Source organism: Salvelinus fontinalis, chromosome 19 (assembly GCF_029448725.1).
Source record: "Salvelinus fontinalis isolate EN_2023a chromosome 19, ASM2944872v1, whole genome shotgun sequence".
In the NCBI taxonomy this organism is placed as follows: domain Eukaryota; kingdom Metazoa; phylum Chordata; class Actinopteri; order Salmoniformes; family Salmonidae; genus Salvelinus; species Salvelinus fontinalis.
The window spans coordinates 43,303,719-43,325,614 of NC_074683.1; the positions used below are offsets into that span (position 1 = coordinate 43,303,719).

The window sequence follows — 21,896 nt, forward strand, 5'->3', positions numbered from 1 at the left end:
AGAGATGGGTAGGAGAGAGCGAGAGAGAAGGGTAGAGGGAGTGAGCACTGTCTACATACAACACTTCAAATTAAGTAAATATGGGGTGAATAAATTATCAAAATGAATAGCTCACCAGCTCGAGGAACCTTTGTTCTAGGGCCTTGTATTCTGCGGAGCTCTTATTGAAGAGGTCATCTGAGAACATCATGTTGGTGACCCTCAGACTGAAGAACACCATCAGAGCCCGCCCAGGGTTGATTGGCATGGCAATGCTGTGGTCCGTACTATTTACCACTCCAGAAGGGTACCCACTGCTCCCTTCCTCTGTTTGGTTTGTCCCGCCAAAGTGGACCAGGTCATAGTCTGTCACAGGGTCTATCGTCTGCAGCTGGTTAAATAGACATGACACAATTCATGGTGCAATTGGTCAGTGTGAAACAACATTTCGTAACATTCATGATAAAACATGATAAAATTCATGATTCTTCCTGTGCTTACGGATGATTAGACTTAAGACATGGACAGACTAGTAGGATTGCTGGCCGAGAGTACTTAGCACCTCTAAACAGAGTGCCGGTCGTAATTTGCAAACTGATTCTACATGTTGAAATGGGTGAAAATGACGGCCGTCAATCGACGCTGGCGGGTGGTTCCTATAACACACCGCGCCGATAGCAAGCGAACGAACGGTGAACAATCTGTCATTCACATGAAAACATGAAATGATCCCAGGAATCGATAGATCATTGCTCAAAGATGCACAAATACGATTCCCATGGTCATTACATGTTTTCACGTGTGTCTGAGCTATTCGCAGTTCAAGCAGGCAGAAATGCAAACCTCGTCATGCCCACTGTATTTCTGCTTGCTTAAACGGTACTATAACAAGGGGAGTTTTTCCTAGTCACTCAGAGCTCTGACTAACACACAATACAAGCATCATCTCTCAGTCATCTGTCATTACCTCCAGAGTGATAGAAATGTCTGGACCAGGGTGGTACTCGGCGGGTATGAGAGCTGGGGTGACCCCTTGGTCCTCCTGTTCTGCCTCTGGTTCTGCGGCTGTGTCCAGGGCCGTGGCCTCTGTAACCTCCTCATCTACTATGACATCAGAGACTCGAGTGAAGGGTGACTCTTTCTCCGCAGAGAGAGGGGTGGTGTGGGTGGCCTCCGGAGCAGCCTCATCGACCAATAAGATCTCGTCTTCTACCAAGTCCTCCTCAGAAATGTCCGGAACTTCAACGACCACTTCTTCTGCCACCTCTTCCTCCACTTCCAGAGCATCCTCTTTAGTTACTGGCTTCTCGGTGATTGGTCCCTCTAAGCTCTCAATTTCCACTCCATATTCAGGTATTTCTGGATAAGCCAGCACCACGTTAGTCTCCTCTTCAGGTTCATCTGGGGGCAGAGTCGCAATGGCAGGGGGATTGGGACCTCCACTGTCAGGGACCTCCACTGTTTCCTCCTCTACCATATCTTCCTCAGAGACCACCACTTCTGCTTCCTCTGTTTGGATATCTTCCTCTATGATTACCTCTTCCGGAACTACCTTTTCTTCTATGGTCAGTTCCTCTTCTGGAGCTGGCTCTTCTTCTATGGCTTCTTCTTCCTCAGGCTGGAAGTGCAAGTCCTTCAGTACTTTAACACCTGAACCAGAGGCCTCTATCTCCACAGGAGGCTCGGGGAGCGTAGCACCCTCTGGCTGCTCAGGGGAGGTAGGGTCTGTAGGGAGGTCCTCCAACAGAGGGCTCTCTGTAGACACAGTGTTCCCCAACAGCAGAACCTCCTCCTCAATGCTTGTGTCATCGATGGTCACCTCAAGCTCAGCGGGGAGGGTCATGCTCTCCTTTACAACAATGACATCATTCTCCCCTGTCGCTACATCCTCAGCTTCAACCTCGGGGGCGTCTGGGGTCATCTCAACAGCCAAAATGTCCTCCTGGACAACAGAAACAGAGGAGAAACCCATTAGTCCATCAATTGTTACACCATCAGGTTGGGGTTGCATTCCATTTCAATTCAGGACATGGAATTGACCCCAACCCTGAACTGTATAGTATTATAATCAGTAGTCTTCAAAACGGCAAGGCTAGGGAACTATAGGTTTCCATGACTTAATGACTGCCAAAATTGATTTACTGACACACACACACACACACACATGCTCGGTGTATTGTTATCAAGTTTTAACTACCTACATGGTGTGACACCTACTCCAAGGCATAATACTAACTATGATAAAACTTGAATATCACTCTAAGATAAGGTAGGTTCTGGGCAGCTTGGATGCCTACTGCTTCTGTTATGACTGTGTGCAGTTGGCTGTGAATGCCAGTTACTGACTGGTAGTTTGCCAACCTCTTCCAGTCCATGTAATTACTCAAATTAATCACTTAGGGCCTTAGCACGCAAAGTAGACCAGCAGACCCAGTTACTGTTCAAGACTAAGACTGGAGCTCCCAGCTCGGATTACCACTACACAGCTACTGGACTACTGGCAGAATCAGACAGACGTGTAAAATTCAACAATGAAAATAGAGTCCTGCATTCAAACTGCTCATCTTCAATCTTTAAAAATGTTCCAGACCTATCCCTCACAAACACAGTTGGATTGAGAATCTCTCACCCTATCTGTCTCTCTCTAGCCCCAGAAGAGTAGTGGATTATTATAGCAAGAGCTAATCCTCAAAGCCTTCCCCTCATCCTGTACTTCCTCAGCACTGGACAGGCCTGGATAACACCACCAAGCAGCAGTCTTAGCAAGACACTACCTAACACACCACTCTAACACACCATTCTAACACACCATTCTAACACACCACACTGAAATGCACACCTATATAGATTTAGTTTGATATTTTTAAAATATCCATGCTCAACATTGTGCCTATCTCACTGTTGTCCAGAAAGTACCTCTGGACCAACAGGAGAGGTCAAAGGCTGTTGTCATGGAGATGACCTCTGACTTACCACACTGCCGTTGGTGTAATCCTCGGGTATTCCAGCAGTGGGCTCAAAGGACTCATTAACACTGGACACTGTGGAACCAAAGAGGACACAGAATCAACTGTCACAGAGTCACTGGAGAGCCTATTCAATCACACCTAATATTCAGATTTCCAGGATCATTAAAAACAACATCAAAAGGATCTCAACAAACTCAGCTGCATAATAAGTCAAACTTTCTCTCTCAATGTATAAGAGGAATTACATTTTTACACTCTCCCTCTCTTCTGTAAAATCCACTCTCCCTCTCTTCTGTAAAATCCACTCTCCCCAGTCCTGACAGTGGTGGTGCTGACTGTGTGTGTTTACCTAAGGGGAACACTACTAATAACCCTATAGATCTGGCCCCTATACCTGCCACTGTGGGCCAAGACTGCATTACCATCAGGCCTGGAGGCTGTAACTTGGAGTTAATAAGCAGTGCCTGTAAGTCACCACACACTGTGCCAGGCAGGCATCTGACAGTAGTTACCCCTCATATCAGATGTCCCAGTCCATCAGACGGCATCCATCTTCAGGGAAACACAGGAAACTAATGACACTGATTCTTTTACGACACCGCCAGGGAGAATTCAACATAGCCCAGGGAGAAGGTATAGCCGTCATTACTGTAGAACTTGTTCCATTTGCTGGATGAAACCCTGCCAGAAGTTAGAGCTAACCTACTTACTGACAAGCTAAATTTCACACTCGCTAAAGCAGTGTTTGCACGTGTGTGTTTGTGTGGAGCATGCACGTGTGTGAGTGCATGTGTATGTGTGTCCCATGGAATTCACAGCAGGGCTGGTTCCAGACATAAGTGGTCGCTTAGGACCCTCCGCCGCAAGGGGGCCCCCGACCCCCAAAACATTATATACACACACACTTATATATTGTCACACAACACAATGCCACAGATGTCTCAAGTTGAGGGAGAGTGCAATTGGCATGCTGACTGCAGGAATGTCCACCAGAGCTTTTGCCAGAGAAAGTAATGTCCATTGCTCTACCATAAGCCGCCTCCAATGTCGTTTTAGAGAATTTGCCAGGAGGTCCAACCGGCCTCACAACCGCAGGCCACGTGTAACCACGCCAGCCCAGGACCTACACATCCGGCTTCTTCACCTGCGGGATCGTCTGAGACCAGCCACCCGGACAGCTGATGAAACTGAGAAAAATTTCTGTCTGTAATAAAGCCCTTTTGTGGGAAAAAACTCATTCTGATTGGCTGGGCCTGGCTCCCCAGCAGTTGGTCCTGGCTAGTCTCCCAGTCCCTGCCGCTGAAAAACATAACCACAGCATGATGCTGCCACCACCATGCTTCATTGTAGGGATGGTGCCAGGTTTCCTCCAGAAATGAGGCTTGGGATTCAGGCCAAAGAGTTCAATCTTGGTTTCATCAGACCAGAGAATCTTGTTTCTCATGGTCTGAGAGTCCTTTAGGTGCCTTTTGGCAAACTAGCGGGCTTCATGTGCCTTTTACTGACGAGTGGCTTTCTTTTGGCCAATCTACCATAAACGCCTGATTGGTGGAGTGCTGCAGAGACGGTTGTCCTTCTGGAAGGTTCTCCCATCTCCACAGAGGAACTCTGGAGCTCTGTCAGAGTGACCATCAAGTTCTTGGTCACCTCCCTGACCAAGGCCCTTCTCCCCCAAATGCTCAGTTTGGACGGGCGACCAGCTCTAGGAAGAGTCTTGGCAGTTCCAAACTTCTTCCATTTAACAATGATGGAGACCACTGTGTTCTTGGGGACCTTCAATTCTGTGGCAATATATTGGTACCCTTCCCCGGATCTGTGCCTCGACACAATCCTGTCTCGGAGCTCTACGGACAATTCCTTTGACCTCATGGCTTGGTGTTTGTCGCTGACATGCACTGTCAACTGTGGGACCTTATATAGACAGGTGTGTACCTTTCCAAATCATGTCCAATCAATTGAATTTACCACTGGTGGACTCCAATCAAGTTGTAGAAACATCTCAAGGATGATCAATGGAAACAGGATGCACCTGAGCTCAAGTTCTAGTCTCATAACAAAGGGTCTGAATACTTATTTTCATAAGGTATTCAAATTTTTAATACATTTGCAAAAATTTCAAAAAAACTGTTTTTGCCAAGTCATTATGGGGTATTGTGTGCAGATTGCTGAGGATAATGAAGTTTATCCATTTCAGAATAAAGCTGTAACGTAAAAAAAATGTGGAAAAAGTCGAGGGGTCTGAAAACTTTCCAAAGGCACTGTATATCGATTTGGAAGTCAGTCGGGATCTCAACTTACTATTGAGTGTAAGAATCGTAGAATACACTAAGTGTAATTTCAAAATTTGTCTGTGCATTAGCAGTTTTTCTTTTGTTAGGTCACTCACTGACAGTCACTCAATTAGCCATGTCAGCTAACAACTTTTTGATTGGTGGTTAGTGTACAGTAGCTACAATATATATGCACAACAGTATGTGGACACCCCTTTAAATTAGTGGATTTGGCTATTTCAGGAACATCCGTTGATGACAGGTGTATAAAATTGAACACACAGCCATGCAATCTCCATAGACAAACATTGGTAGGAGAATGGCCCATACTGAAGAGCTCATTGACTTTCAACATGGCACCGTCATAGGATGCCACGTTTCCAACCAGTCAGGTTGTCAAATTTCTACCCTGCTAGAGCTGCCCCGGTCAACACTAAGTGCTGTTATTGTGAAGTGGAAACGTCTAGGAGCAACAACAGTTCAGACCCGAAGTGGTAGGCCACACACTCTCATAGAACGGGACCGCCGAGTGCTGAAGCGCATAAAAATGATTTGTCCTCGATGGCAAAACTCACTACCGAGTTCTAAACTGCCTCTGGAAGCAACGTCGGCACAAGAACTGTTCGTCGGGAGCTTTATGAAATGGGTTTTCATGGCCGAGCAGCCGCACACAAGTCTAAGATCACCATGCACAATACCAAGTGTCGGCTGGAGTGGTGTAAAGCTCGCCGCCATTGGACTCTAGAGCAGTGGAAACACGTTCTCTGGAGTGATGAATCACGCTTCACCATTTGGTAGTCCGACTGACAAATTTGGGTTTGGCGGATGCCAGTAGAACGCTACCTGCCCCAATGCATAGCGCCAACTGTAAAGTTTGGTGGAGGAGGAATAATGGTCTGGGGCTGTTTTTCATGGTTCAGGCTAGGCCCCTTAGTTCCAGTGTCCACATATACTACATGACCAAGAGTATCTAAACTTTAAGTAATCATGGCCAAATACTGACTGGACATACAAGGCACGTGCTTAGAGGGCCTGTGCTCCAGGGAGCCCCCATAGATAATTTTTCCCCCATTCTCACTCAGATGTCATATTATCATGGCATAAATAATTAAAACAATTGTAGAATTGCTTTAAAATGTCACAAATGTCTCTCCACCCCATGAACAAATGGGTAGATCTGCAGGAAGTTTGCTGTAAAACTGCAAAAAAAAAGTGTTGATGCCCCATGGCATACTGAATAAAATTGCATGCAATTTGTTATGAAATTGCAACGTTCTCTCTCCAGCCAATGGCAAAATGTATTACATTTGAGAAAGTTTGCTTTAGAACTACAACACTTTCTCTCTGGCCCATGGCAAAATGTGGAAAATGTAAGGAAATTAACTTTAAAACTTAAATGTTTCTCTCCACCGTCAAATGTTTTGCCAACCTAATCTTGCTTCCGCTAGAGCCGGCCCTGGGCTACAGTTCCAGAGTGTTGTGTCTCGTGGTTTGGCATTGTATGGTAACGTAAAGACAGTATATTGTACAGTAGTGTTGTATGTCTTACCAGTATATAGTTGCAGTGAGTCAGGGTCCAGGACCAGAGTTGTATCACTGATGATGTTGTCCTTGTGCTGGGCCTCGGTGATGTAGTTCCTCTCCTTCACCTCTCTGTAGGAGTTCTCCACCAGATTGGACTGCAGGGTCAGGTAGTCCAGCTGGTCACTGCTCACCCCCTCGCCTTCCACCTCCACTGTCACTGCATAGACCACCACCACACCATCCAACCTGCAATGGCAATATAGATACATCAGTCAGTTAGTCTGTCAGTTGATCAATATATCAATCTATTAAATATATTTCCATCCATCATCAGTCTATCCACCCATACACCTATTGACAAATCAATTTTACTATCTATGTATATATTATTTTATTGATAAGTTTATTCATCTACCGTATCTAATATGCTTAGCTAGAAACAGCATCTCTAAGAGGAGAGAAGTTTCCCTTGGTGGAGTAGAGTTCCAAACACAGTACTTTGATTTACTCACCAACCTGTTAAATACATATGAGTCTATTCTGAAGTGATAGTTTTATAGATTTACACCAGATTTACACCCGCCTGGAGCATCGTCTACAACTTCCATGACTTCCATCAAACCAGACCAACCACCAAAGTGATCAATATGGTCATAAACACAAAAAAAAAAACACACAAGAGATTCTAGATGTTGAACCTGGCTATGTGGAAAAGCAATCTATCAGCTTCATATGGCTTCAGGGAGCCCTTCTCTGCTCTTCTCTTTTTCCCTGTGACCTAGATCTCTCAGCAGGCTTGGCATGGCCCAGGGTGAGGCACGTGCCTGTAATGAGCTCACTGCACCACCTCATCCCGGTTCTCCTGCTGTCAGATCAAACTTGGAAAAGGAATACTCCTTGATACAACAACTTTCAGAATCCAAATGTTTAATGACACTTGAAACTAGTCTATGTTCCTTTCTACTCGTGTGCTGCACCTGCAGATACGAGGCGAGCAGATGGGTCTACTGTTCTGTTCCTGTCAGTACCACAATGGAACACTAGTGACCTGGGATCATCACTCAGAGGAGAGCAAGGCTTTCCTTAGTGAACTCCCATGTAAGTGCATAAACAGAGGATTGTTTGTGTGTGTGTGTGTGTGTGTGTGTGTGTGTGTGTGTGTGTGTGTGTGTGTGTGTGTGTGTGTGTGTGTGTGTGTGTGTGTGTGTGTGTGTGTGTGTGTGTGTGTGTGTGTGTGTGTGTGTGTGTGTGTGTGTGTGTGTGCGCGCATTTCAAATCAAATCAAATTGTATTTGTCACATACACTCGCATTAACATCTGCTAACCATGTGTAACGAAATACTTGTGCTTCTAGTTCCGACAATGCAGTAATAACCAACGAGTAATCTAACCTAACAATTCCACAACTACTACCTTATACACACAAGTGTAAAGGGATAAAGAATATGTACATAAAGATATATGAATGAGTGATGGTACAGAACGGCATAGGCAAGATGCAGTAGATGGTATCGAGTACAGTATATACATATGAGATGAGTAATGTAGGGTATGTAAACATAAAAGTGCATAGTTTAAAGTGGCTAGTGATACATGTATTACACAGATGGCAAGATGCAGTAGATGATATAGAGTACAGTATATACATATACAGTGGATTTTTGTTTTAGATTCCGTCTCTCACAGTTGAAGTGTACCTATGATAAAAATTACAGACCTCTACATGCTTTGTAAGTAGGAAAACCTGCAAAATCGGCAGTGTATCAAATACTTGTTCTCCCCACTGTACATTATATTAAGTGGCATTGTTTAAAGTGGCTAGTGATACATTTTTGATCAATTTCCATTATTAAAGTGAGCTGGAGTTGAGTCAGTATGTTGGCAGCAGCCACTCAATGTTAGTGGTGGCTGTTTAACAGTCTGATGGCCTTGAGATAGAAGCTTTTTTTCAGTCTCTCGGTCCCTGCTTTGATGCACCTGTACTGACCTCGCCTTCTGGATGATAGCGGGGTGAACAGGCAGTGGCTCAGGTGGTTGTTGTCCTTGATGATATTTATGGCCTTCCTGTGACATCGGGTGGTGTAGGTGTTCTGGAGGGCAGGTAGTTTGCCCCCAGCGATGCGTTGTGCAGACCTCACTACCCTCTGGAGAGCCTTACGGCTGTGGGCGGAGCAGTTGCCGTACCAGGTGGTGATACAGCCCGACAGGATGCTCTCGATTGTGCATCTGTAGAAGTTTGTGAGTGCTTTTGGTGACAAGCCGAATTTCTTCGGCACTGCTGCGCCTTCTTCACAACGCTGTCTGTGTGGGTGGACCAATTCAGTTTGTCCGTGATGTGTACGCCGAGGAACTTAAAACTTACTACCCTCTCCACTACTGTCCCGTCGATGTGGATAGGGGGGTGCTCCCTCTGCTGTTTCCTGAAGTCCGCAATTATCTCCTTTGTTTTGTTGACGTTGAGTGTGAGGTTATTTTCCTGACACCACACTCCGAGGGCCCTCACCTCCTCCCTGTAGGCCGTCTCGTCGTTGTTGGTAATCAAGCCTACCACTGTAGTGTCGTCCGCAAACTTGATGATTGAGTTGGATGCGTACATGGCCACGAAGTCGTGTGTGAACAGGGAGTACAGGAGAGGGCTCAGAACGCACCCTTGTGGGGCCCCAGTGTTGAGGATCAGCGGGGTGGAGATGTTGTTACCTACCCTCACCACCTGGGGGGCGGCCCGTCAGGAAGTCCAGTACCCAATTGCACAGGGCGGGGTCGAGACCCATTTATGTTAAATGCTAAGCTGTAGTCGATGAACAGCATTCTCACATAGGTATTCCTCTTGTCCAGATGGGTTAGGACAGTGTGCAGTGTGGTTGCGATTGCGTCGTCTGTGGACCTATTGGGGCGGTAAGCAAATTGGAGTGGGAGATACCATCGATCACCACATTCTTTTGGAGAGATTGGAAACCCAAATTGGTCTACAAGGACAATTTCTGGCCTGGTTTAGATCTTATCTGTCGGAAAGATATCAGTTTGTCTCTGTGAATGGTTTGTCCTCTGACAAATCAACTGTACATTTCGGTGTTCCTCAAGGTTCCGTTTTAGGACCACTATTGTTATCACTATATATTTTACCTCTTGGGGATGTCATTCGAAAACATAATGTTAACTTTCACTGCTATGCGGATGACACACATCTGTACATTTCAATGAAACATGGTGAAGCCACAAAATTGACCTCGCTAGAAGCCTGTGTTTCAGACATAAGGAAGTGGATGGCTGAAAACTTTCTACTTTTAAACACGGACAAAACAGAGATGCTTGTTCTAGGTCCCAAGAAACAAAGAGTACTTCTGTTGAATCTGACAATTAATCTTGATGGTTGTAAAGTCGTCTCAAATAAAACTGTGAAGGACCTTGGCGTTACTCTGGACCCTGATCTCTCTTTTGACGAACATACCAAGACTGTTTCAAGGACAGCCTTTTTCCATCTACGTAACATTGCAAAAATCAGAAATGTTCTGTCCAAAAATGATGCAGAAAAATTAATCCATGCTTTTGTTACTTCTAGGTTAGACTACTGCAATGCTCTACTTTCCGGCCACCAGGATAAAGCACCAAATGAACTTCAGTTAGTGCTAAATACGCCTGCTAGAATCCTGACTAGAACCAAAAAATTTGATCATATTACTCCAGTGCTAGCTTCCCTACACTGGCTTACTGTTAAGGCAAGGGCTGATTTCAAGGTTTTACTGTTAACCTACAAGCGTTACATGGGCTTGCTCCTACCTATCTTTCCGAGTTGGTCCTGCCGTACATACCTACACGTACGCTACGGTCACAAGACGCAGGCCTCCTAAATAGTCCCTAGAATTTCTAAGCAAACAGCTGGAGGCAGGGCTTTCTCCTATAGATCTCCATTTTTATGGAATGGTCTGCCTACCCATGTGAGAGACGCAGACTCGGTCTCAACCTTTAAGTCTTTACTGAAGACTTACCTCTTCAGTAGGTCATATGATTCAGTGTAGTCGGGCCCAGGAGTGTGAAGGTGAACAGAAAGGCTCTGGAGCAACGAACCACCCTTGCTGTCTCTGCCTGGCCGGTTCCCCTCTCTCCACTGGTATTCTCTGCCTCTAACCCTATGACAGGGGCTGAGTCACTGGCTTAGTGGTGCTCTTTCATGCCGTCCCTAGGAGGGGTGCATCACTTGAGTGGGTTGAGTCACTGACGTGATCTTCCCCCCCCCCCCCCTGGTTTGTGCCGTGGCGGAGATCTTTGTGGGCTATACTCGGCCTTGTCTCAGGACGGTAAGTTGGTGGTTGAAGATATCCCTCTAGTGGTGTGCGGGCTGTGCTTTGGCAAAGTGGGTGGGGTTATATCCTTCCCGTTTGGCCCTGTCCGGGGGTATCATCGGATGGGGCTACAGTGTCTCCTGACCCCTCCTGTCTCAGCCTCCAGTATCTATGCTGCAGTAGTTTATGTGTCGGGGGGCTAGGGTCAGTTTGTTATATCTGGAGTACTTCTTCTGTCTTATCCGGTGTCCTGTGTGAATTTAAGTATACTTCCTCTCTCTCCTTCTCTCTTTCTTTCTCTCTCTCGGAGGACCCGAGCCCTAGGACCATGCGTCAGGACTACCTGGCATGATGACTCCTTGCTGTCCCCAGTCCACCTGGCCTTGCTGCTGTTCCAGTTTCAACTGTTCTGCCTGCGGCTATGGAACCCTGACCTGTACACCGGACGTGCTACCTGTCCCAGACCTGCTGTTTCAACTCTCTAGAGAACGCAGGAGCGGCAGAGATACTCTTAATGATCGGCTATGAAAAGCCAACTGACATTTACTCCTGAGGTGCTGACTTGCTACACCCTCAACAACTACTGTGATTATTATTATTTGACCATGCTGGTCATTTATTAACATTTGAACATCTTGGCCATGTTCTGTTATAATCTCCACCCGGCACAGCCAGAAGAGGACTGCCCACCCCTCATAGCCTGGTTCCTCTCTAGGTTTCTTCCTAGGTTTTGGCCTTTCTAGGGAGTCTTTCCTAGGCACCGTGCTTCCACACCTGCATTGCTTGCTGTTTGGGGTTTTAGGCTGGGTTTCTGTACAGCACTTTGAGATATCAGCTGATGTACGAATGGCTATATAAATAAATTTGATTTGGTCTAGGGTGTCAGGTAGGGTGGAGGTGATATGGTCCTTGACTAGTCTCTCAAAGCACTTCATGATGACGGAAGTGAGTGCTACGGGGCGGTAGTCGTTTAGCTCAGTTACCTTAGCTTTCTTGGGAACAGGAACAATGGTGGCCCTCTTGAAGCACGTGGGAACAGCAGACTGGGATAAGGATTGATTGAATATGTCCATTTGTGCATTCCTGTGTGTGTTAGTGTGACTACACAGCAAATTTGTGTTAAAATCTCTGTGTTGAGGCAAAAAGTGTTGCGAGTTTTCAATTGGTGTAGGCTACAGGACTGAAAGTCATTGAATGCCACAGTCATGTCTCTGTTACGGCCAAACAGTCATGTCTCTGTTACGGCCAAACAGTCATGTCTCTGTTACGGCCAAACAGTCATGTCTCTGTTACGGCCAAACAGTCATGTCTCTGTTACGGCCAAACAGTCATGTCTCTGTTACGGCCAAACAGTCATGTCTCTGTTACGGCCAAACAGTCATGTCTCTGTTACGGCCAAACAGTCATGTCTCTGTTACGGCCAAACAGTCATGTCTCTGTTACGGCCAAACAGTCATGTCTCTGTTACGGCCAAACAGTCATGGGTGATACAGGTGAATATGCAAATAATTAAAATACTTCAAAATGAGTTACTGTATCACCACAGGTGTTAATTCCCAAACACTGAGAAAGTGTAAAAGCATCAGCTCTAATAAAATGAAAGTTGGAATTTGCAACATCATCTGGTGTTAGGAATCCAACACTCTTAGGCTGTTAGCATTGAACATCTCAAATGGTGTTAAACTAAGTTCAAAATGGTGCCAATAGACATGGCAGCTCTGTTTCTGGCTCCTAAGCAACTTAGCAGTATTTATTTGTCTTTTTTGTTTCTTCTTACATCATTAGCCTAGAACGTTTTTTGCAAAGAACTATAAGCACTTTGCTACACCTGCAATAACATCTGCTAAACATGTGTTTGTGACCAATAAAATTTGATTTGAAAGTGTTACATTTAACACTATTGATGTAAAAATTCATCATCCCCCCCCAGTAGTTGACATTGACAGGCCATGAGGCTGATTGCTGTGGGCATAAAGCCCCAGAGATGAGCTCCTCTCCTGGGTTAAGGGTTAGGTAGCAGCTTGTCTCTCTGTCAGGCCCCGGCCTTATCCTGCTTTTCAGGTGAGCGTCCGCGATAACACCATTAAGCCAAGCAAACAAAAGAAAAACACCCAACACACCCTCACACTTTTCCACGCATGCTCACGGGTAAACACAGCATGGATCCCACGTGACCCTCAGACAGCGACAACTACACACACACTCTCTGTGTAGACAAGGTTATTCTTAACCACAGATCTAGGGTCAGATTACTAGTGACTGAACACCTCCAGGGCTGTTGGTAAGGGTCTATACTCACCCTTGGGCATCCTTCTGAAGCCTGCATGAAACATAAACAAAGACCAGGTGAGAAGGTCAGGTCAATTTATCAAACCAACAGTCTAACACCACTAGCCTGGCCACATCTGTGTGTTTTAGCCAAATCTTAAGATTAATGCATCATGCCATACATTTATGTACAGTATAGTATGACAATGATAGTTAAGGGAGTTGGTTAAACTGAGGCACATCAAGACATGACCAGGACCAGTTTCCTACACCACTACAGTAGAGACTTACCTGAACTGCAGCACAGCCACACTCTTAAAGCCTGGCAGTCCCCCCACAGCATCCTTTATCTGCAAACACAGAGGTCAACATCAGCATCCTTTATCTGCAAACAAGGAGGTCAACATCAGCATCCTTTATCTGCAAACAAGGAGGTCAACATCAGCATCCTTTATCTGCAAACAAGGAGGTCAACATCAGCATCCTTTATCTGCAAACACAGAGGTCAACATCAGCATCCTTTATCTGCAAACACAGAGGTCAACATCAGCATCATTTATCTGCAAACAAGGAGGTCAACATCAGCATCCTTTATCTGCAAACAAGGAGGTCAACATCAGCATCCTTTTCTCCAAACACAGAGGTCAACATCAGCATCCTTTATCTGCAAACAAGGAGGTCAACATCAGCATCCTTTATCTGCAAACACAGAGGTCAACATCAGCATCCTTTATCTGCAAACAAGGAGGTCAACATCAGCATCCTTTATCTGCAAACAAGGAGGTCAACATCAGCATCCTTTATCTGCAAACACAGAGGTCAACGGGAGTTCAACAGTCAACATCAGCATCCATGTCACTCGGTGCCCTAACTTTATCACTATCCTTATCCCTAAACCTAATCAAATAAAAAAGGAAGAGTTTAGGTACTGAATTCTGAGGATATTGACAGTTGACGTCCTCTCTAGCATGGCCATCTAGTGACTACTACGCACTCAGACCACCGATTGAACCTTGTTGCTGGGTGCTAATGTGAAGCGCTTTGTGAAGAGAACCATTGAACTGCTAACTCATTGACCCATCATTGCAGAATACCTGCTCAGTGATAAAATGTCATCAAGTTTAATAGTGTACAAACGTTACACCCTTTTCTGCCTTTCCCTTTCAATGCGCCAGATAACTGCTTTCAGAATCACTATTATTTGGACACATTTGGAGACACAGCCTACTTTTTCCAGCTGTCACATTGTGTCTTTCCGAACTTGTCCATCCCTCTCCTCCTCCCTCTTCTATCTCTCTCCTTCTTTCCCTGTCTATCTCCTTCCCCCTTCCCGTACACAGAGTGATCAAGTTTAAGACAGAGTAATAATGAGTACATTAATGGCTTGCAGGGGAGAGTCAAAATCATCTTATTTTACCAGCAGCAGTAAAACGTCTGACCCAGTTGTTCTCAGTCAAAAAGTCTCAATGGTGGAGGAAAGTTATCTGTGAGTTCGTGGGTGTGTGTCCTTCCTTTTTCACTCCAGTCCCACTTGCGGCCTCAAGCCACATCATAAACCGTCAATTTCAGCATCCTTTCACACAAAGTATGCCTAGTGTCAAATACAAACAATCAAATAAAGGGAATTTGAAATCCTGCCCAAATGTGAGGGTTCTTTATAGTGCCCTGACTGTGTGTGTTAAATCTAACAATAAATCACTACAGCCTCAGAGCCAAGCCTACAAACCAAGTGATGGGTTTGAGAGAGGCCAGGAGATGAAAGAGGATGGAGAGTGAAAAGGGGTGACAGGAGTGAGAGAAGCAGAAAGAACATCTGAGTCATACCTTGTCAGTGAACTGCTGGTTGAGTGTCTGGTACTGGAGGCTGGCAGGGTCTCTGAGAGCATCGCTGTACCTCTCTCCCTTCAGCAGGATACTCAGCTCCACCACCTGCTCCAGCTGGACCCGCTCCAACACCTCCATCTCTATGTCATTTGTGGGTTCTTTGGAAGTCTCCGCCGCCGCAGCCTCTGGCTCCTCTATGATGACCTCACTGATGACCTCTGGGTGGTTAGGGAGTGAGAGGGTAAAAGTCAGTGTTTTTACAATGCAACACTTCTTACAACACTTGTCTCTGAATCAACTTAATCCAGCTCTTTAGAATGAGTTAATTAGCTGACTCAGGTACATTACTACTGGGCTGGATCCAAAGCCTGCACAACCAGTGGGTCTTCAGGACTAAAGAAATCTGATTGTCAACTTCGACGCAGGTCTGTGCTATATGTGCTTTAGCCAAATCCTCTAACTATCATTGTAATGGTATGTTTACCGCGAGACATCAGAAGCATTGATTGGCTTAAGCTCATATGTGGACCTAGACATCAATAGCCAGAGTTGGCTAACTGTGCTCTGATTTCTAATGTGGATTAAACAGCTCTACTGGGATAGAGGGAGATGGGGTCGAGAGAGACAGAGAGAGCAAGAGAGACAGAGAGAGCGAGACAGAGATAAAGGAGGGATGAAAGATGCGTGTGTTACTGACCTTGATCCTCCTGTTCTGTGTCTGGAGTCTGGGTGCTGTGGAACAACAATCAGTCACAGTTAGAAAGAGGTTTCACTCACAGATCTCATCAATTCAAATTATAAAAAGTTTTTTTTAAAGAGTAATTTAAGAAGCACATGACAATGTTTGGGGTTCTACATGGAGTGGATATGGGCACAGCAGCCGTAGAGATATATACACTGTATCTATCTCTATGGGCACAGCAGAGGGTGCAGAGGATGAGGAGTAATATGGCCAGGTAAGGTTGAAGAACCTTCAGAACCTTACCTGCACATATGTAACCATGAGTTGGTGGCATCACTACAGTTGATAGAACAGAAGTAGAGAGAACAGCAATGGGAAAATGAATGAGACATGTAATACAAGGGTAATGCCCAGTGAATACGCTCAAAGAGTGGTTACAACGGCAAATAAAGTGAATATGATATGATGCCTTGCCTTTTTAACACTGTCACTGACATTCTCTGAAATTGGATAGACAGAAGGCAGAAATGTTACAGGAGCAAGTACAGTAATAACTGAAGCAGGATTATAATTGTTACATACACAAAATAACGTTAAATAAACAAACAAAAATCAGCTGGAAACTATGACTTTTTGGATGAATGATGATGTACAGGTAGTAGATATACATGATGATGGTACTTTCATGGAGACTGAAAAGACTCATATCCCCTATGCACCCACTACCCCCCCCCCCCCCCCCCGCTTTCAAAAACAGCCCACTCACACTCTCAACCAGGGCCAGGTGCTCCTCTGATTGGCTGAAGTTGTTGCCCATCTCCAGAGCAGTGGTCGTGCCGTCCAGGCACCGACTCATCCAGGTCTGGTACTCTTCCTGGTTCGGGAGGCGGTCCCAGAAAATCTTGAAGGCTTCCCACAGCGTCTCCTGACACACTAAAACACACACACACACTAATGTCACTGATTGGTGAAAGAACCCATTCACTTGGTAGAAAACGTTCTCTAAGGATGACAAGGAGCAGGTAGGAAAACCACCCGAGGCTGTGGCCCTCCAGTTCTATAGCTGTGACCCCCTGAGGTAAATCTTAGCTAGCATCTTAGCTCATGTGTGGATCACAGTGTGGATTTAAGTGTTGTACAGTACATACCCCCTGCCAGGTCAGAGTCAACTGATTCCATGTTTAGCATGTTGTGTACCTGTCTGCCTGACCTCAGTATCACTCTCCAATGTCATGCCACTGCCAAACCAGTGATGTAACCCCTTTCCATACTGTAAATCCGATTACAGGTGAGTACAATGAGAACTTGTGCTCAACTGGCCTACCTGGTTAAATAAAGGTGAAATAAATGAAGAAAAAAATAACAGGTCTCCAACACAATGACCTGTAGCTACCTACTCGACCCTCACTGTTCTGCTCCCTGGAGCCAAAGCATCTCCCAATCCCCATAGGTTAATACGGTTACAGATGAGTTCCTACGGCACAGTATCTCCCTTAACGCTGTCCCAGCTATTCTCCTCTCAATTCAACTTTAACAACTGCATCTACATAATACAGTACTATCTCAACAATCATTGTGCTCACCTATCTACACAATCACCAACCACGGCCCTGGTCTAAAGAGCTACGGGGAGGGATTTGTTCCAGCCCATCTGGAAGAAGGTCTTCATGAGCAGATGTTTAAATCAGGTGTTTTAGTAAGTATTGGGCTGAAACTAACGTCTTGATTGCCAAATTTGACCAATCTCATTGAAGTTTTAAACATTTTTAACTATACATTTTCATAAAGCATAGTATAGAGAAGGTCCTGGAATAGCTTTACTATTCATCGGGAAACTCAAGGGTTAGCCAAACAGCCAGGGAGTGTTAGCAGCCCTCTAATGGAGTCCAGCCAGGTCATTGTCTCAGCAGCCCACCAGACTGGAGTCACATGCAGAGCTGTCCTGCACACTCATCACAGACGAGCCACTAACAGGCCCACAGATTCTTCTAAGCTCCTCCCTCTCAGAACCCTAAGCCTCTGTCTCTCTCTCCTGAGTGGACGGACACATGTTCTGAGCGTTAGACTTTTAACCGGTCTGCTCCCGCCCAACGTCCTTCTCAGGAGTCACTCTCTCTCCCCCTCCCTGTCTCTCGAAGAGCAGTACAGGGGCTCTAAATGGGTTTATCTTGACTTACAGTGTGACTTACTGATCGCCAGGAAATGAATCTAAAGTAGAGCAGATGTTGCTGAATATCTGATGCTGGAGAGGGCATATAGGTTGAGACCCAAATATCTCAATGCAGTTGACACACATCTCACGTGTCTAGGGCTGGGTGAGTAAAGGATGTAGACCTACTCCACGGTCTGGGTAAGGGTTGCCAGAACGTGCCACATGTGTAGATCTGGGATCAGCTAATACCTGCAGTCAGTAGCCCAAGCCAATCTGGAGGTAAATGCACAACTGGCCATAGGTCTGTGGGCAAGCACTAATCTTCCAACAGACATGACATCCGCAGCACTTCAAGCACTACTCCATGAGGTGAAGGCCTTTGATAAGAGGAGCGGAGGGAGGGGTAAATAATGATTGTTCTAAACGCCATTATAAGACCACAGACTTGGAACTGAGGGACCGGGAGGACCGAGAACTCATGTAGGCCCATAGATGTTACAGTATGTGTAGGCCTCTCCCACCGCTGACTTGTGTTGCAACTGCCCACTTTTAAAATCCCTGGCTAGAGGCAAGAGACACACACAACCGGACATCTAAAGGATAAGCACACTGCACAGCACTAAACAGTATAGAGCCTATCGGATAAAGTGTGAAGTTAAGCCTAGACACTGATCTTAAGTTCGTTGTCTTTCTACCCCCCAACGGTTGAGGTTACAATTTGGGAAGGGTAAACAGATTCCAGATCTGTGCTTACGGGCTACTTCTATCTCCAGAATTATCCATACAGGTCAGTGAGTGGTGGTTGTAATGTAGTGAACATTATGCCATAGCCCAGCAATCTAAATAACTCACCTCGAAGGTGAAAATAGCTGAGGTGATTTGCGATGGCTTGTTGCACACTCTCCTGCCCGCAGAGTTTGACCCCACTGGGGAAAAGGACGTTTCGCTTCTGTCGGTGGGTAGCTCCATGGTCCTTGTGTGAAACCTTGAGGACAGGTGACTGAACTATGCTTTGAAGAACCGATAGAATGGGTGAAATGCCAACTGTTTTGAAATAAAGATCCTGTCCATCAGGAAGAATAGGACCTTCTCCAGATGCAGCATCTGTGACAAAACATTAAACACATAACATTGGACAACAACTCCTTCTGAAATTGTAATAGATTCATGTGTAGATTGATTATTTGTCCTACCTACACAAATACATACCTGTTCTTATTCCCAAAAGTGTGAACGCTAAAATGAACGGAAGTGTACACAAAATACATTTCAATAAAGAGTCCGACATCTTAAATCCGTAGTAGTTTTAACTCAGAGGGGTTGAAAAATGGTATTAGTCCCTCCTTACGAGTTTGCATAGTTCAAAATCCAGCAAACGCATCAGTTCCTCACCAATAATCATGAAGTGATTAGATAAAGTCAAATCACATTTATTTATAAAGCCCTTCTTACATCAGCTGATATTTCAAAGTGCTGTACGGAAACCCAGCCTAAAACCCCAAACAGCAAGCAATGCAGGTGTAGAAGCACTGTGGCTAGTTAAAATAAAGTGATGCCCTCCGTTCCTTCCTTCCGTGGGCTGAGGAAGGTGTGTGGTGCTGAAGAACAGCTCATGGCCACAGGTAGGCAGATGGCCAATTGAGAGAGAGATTTTTTTTGCTCTCTAATCTTGTTGGCTAAGCCCTTTAGAGCAGCTTGTTAAGACGTTACTGGTGTAATACTGGGATTGGTGCTTAGTGCGAGGGAAACGTGGATGAGAGAGAGATGGGAAAGGGGGAGGGAAGAGAGGCCACCCGCAGAGAGAGACGGCTGTAAGTGCAAGGTACCAGACAGTCCTGGTCAAAATGAAACTCCACTCAAGGCTGGAACTGGCTGAGGCCTATATTTTCAGTCTTAGTAGAACTAACAGATAGCTAGCTCTCTAAATCTTCACCTGAGGGTAATGTTCAGGTTTATGATTTGAGCAGGTCAGTGCTGTTATAATCCTTCATAGTTCATAGGGCCATTAGACATGGACTAGGAAACACTGAGTTTAACCATAATGACATCTGGTTGTGCTTTAGCAAACTCCTCGATCATTTGTAGTTGTGTCAAAGAGGCTGGTCGAGTCGGTTTGTTCACAGCCCAATGAAATCCTTCATTTATAAAACATCTTCTGGATGGGAAGGATTTAGAGGGTTTAAAATAAATCATCATCAGGGAATTAGGTACTGTGCGGCTGGAGTCTAAATTTAAGGAGCCTCACCTTAGCTAAGGTCAAGCAGGTTAGATTCCAGTGATACCCCATAAATTAATAATACACAACCTGGGTAGGTCCTACTAGTCATCATATTGTACAGGCTACACATACAAAACATTAAAAACACCTGCTCTTTCCATGACATGAGCACAGCATGGTCCAGTGACCAGGTGAATCCAGGTGAAAGCTCTGATCCCTTATTGATGTCACTTGTTAAATCCACTTCAATCAGTGTAGATGAAGGGGAGCAGACAGGTTAAAGAAGGATTTTTAAGCCTCAAGACAATTGAGATATAGATTGTGTGTGTGCCATTCAGAGGGTTAAAATTGGCAAGACAAAATATTGAAGCGCCTTTGAACGGGATATGGTAGTAGGCAAGAACTGCAACGCTGCTGGGTTTTTCACACTCAACAGTTTCCTGTGTGTATCAAGAATGGTCCACCACCCAAAAGGACATCCAGACAATTTGACACAACTGTGGGAAGCATTGGAGTCAACATGGGCCAGCATCCCTGTGGAATGCTTTCGACACCTTGTAGAGTCCATGCCCTGAAATATTGAGGCTGTTTCGTGGGCAAAAGGTGGGGTGCAACTCAATATTAGGAAGGTGTTCTTAATGTTTTGTACACTCAGCGTATATCACATCATGTAGGCTACATAGACACATGCATACATGTGTGTGCAAGTCTCAGACACACACAGTCAGACATGGGAGTGATTATGGAACAAGTGGTCTAGGAGATGATGGGCTGAGAGGCGGCAGACAGAATCCTCTGTGTGCGCAAAGCTGGGAGCTTTCACCCTTCACTTTCCCATGTGGATATGGACCCTGTTGTTACACTGACTCTTACGAGTCACCAAAATGGCAGTTTTATATGTTCTCGCAATTATTTTTCATAAACAGTTTTTGGGTCCAATGATTTTATTTGGTCAATTCAGAAAAGGACCTGAAATTCCAAATAAGGTGGTGAGCTACTGTATATTCATGAGGAATCAGTCCATCCATTAGACTCCAGATTAACAGTTAAAGGTTACACAGTAGTAGACAATGTACTGTAGGTTAAGGATGTTCAATTCATCTTAAAAATGGGAATAAAGAGTTCAGCGGGTGGACAGACAGTGATCCTGGGCTAATGAACTTACCATAGCACTTACTGTTGCACGCAATCACTCTTTGTTGTAGTACAAACACTAGCCTATCTACAGGCCATCAACTGCGTCTAAAGTATAGAGAAACCTTTGGTTTTGGGAGGATTTTTTCGCCAAAACTAAGCTCATTAGTTCCAACGTAATTGTCTTGAAACCTCCATTGCCAACATGGCCGGAATTCCACCTAGCCAATCAGAGGGCAAAGTGTTGCGATTCTATATTGCTACCTATCTGATCTTATCAGGTCTGATAGGTAGCCAAAGTCTCCATCACTGTCCCAGGCTTTTGGTTGAAATAATTGGCAGGACCATTGTGCTGATACATGGTGACTACAATGGCCTGCATAGCCCCACTCACTCTGTAATGCCCTGAGCTCTTTACCCTGTAACCTCATATCATCGGCAGGACAGCTGGGCAGCCATTGAGAAACAAAGCATCCTGCACTGATAGCTGCCATGTGGACAGTGTTTCGGCACCAAATGACTGCCACGGATCATTCAGGTAACTGCTACCCATCTGTGGTGGCTGAGGCAGGTTCCCCCCGAAACAATGACAAATC

General features: G+C 45.3%; 2 protein-coding genes across 2 annotated transcripts in view; both read right to left on the minus strand.

Moving 5' to 3' along the window:
• The window catches only part of LOC129816779 (interphotoreceptor matrix proteoglycan 2-like), a 34,831-nt gene extending 18,954 nt beyond the window's left edge, over positions 1-15,877 (minus strand). Inside the window, exons 1-8 of the mRNA XM_055871665.1 lie at positions 15,812-15,877; positions 15,115-15,332; positions 13,582-13,640; positions 13,322-13,342; positions 6,768-6,988; positions 2,953-3,020; positions 947-1,921; positions 116-370 (exon numbers count right to left, since the gene is read on the minus strand). Of these exons, the coding sequence (XP_055727640.1) occupies positions 116-370; positions 947-1,921; positions 2,953-3,020; positions 6,768-6,988; positions 13,322-13,342; positions 13,582-13,640; positions 15,115-15,252 (1,737 nt within the window). The 5' untranslated portion in view covers positions 15,253-15,332; positions 15,812-15,877. The remainder of the gene's footprint in view (positions 1-115; positions 371-946; positions 1,922-2,952; positions 3,021-6,767; positions 6,989-13,321; positions 13,343-13,581; positions 13,641-15,114; positions 15,333-15,811) is intronic.
• Positions 15,804-19,062, minus strand: LOC129816205 (interphotoreceptor matrix proteoglycan 2-like; the record flags this gene model as incomplete). Its single annotated transcript, XM_055870440.1, has 4 exons — positions 15,804-15,846; positions 16,271-16,296; positions 16,563-16,729; positions 18,801-19,062. Coding segments are annotated over 4 exons (498 nt in total), but the record flags the coding sequence as incomplete, so codon positions are not given.
• Positions 19,063-21,896: the final 2,834 nt, after the last annotated feature.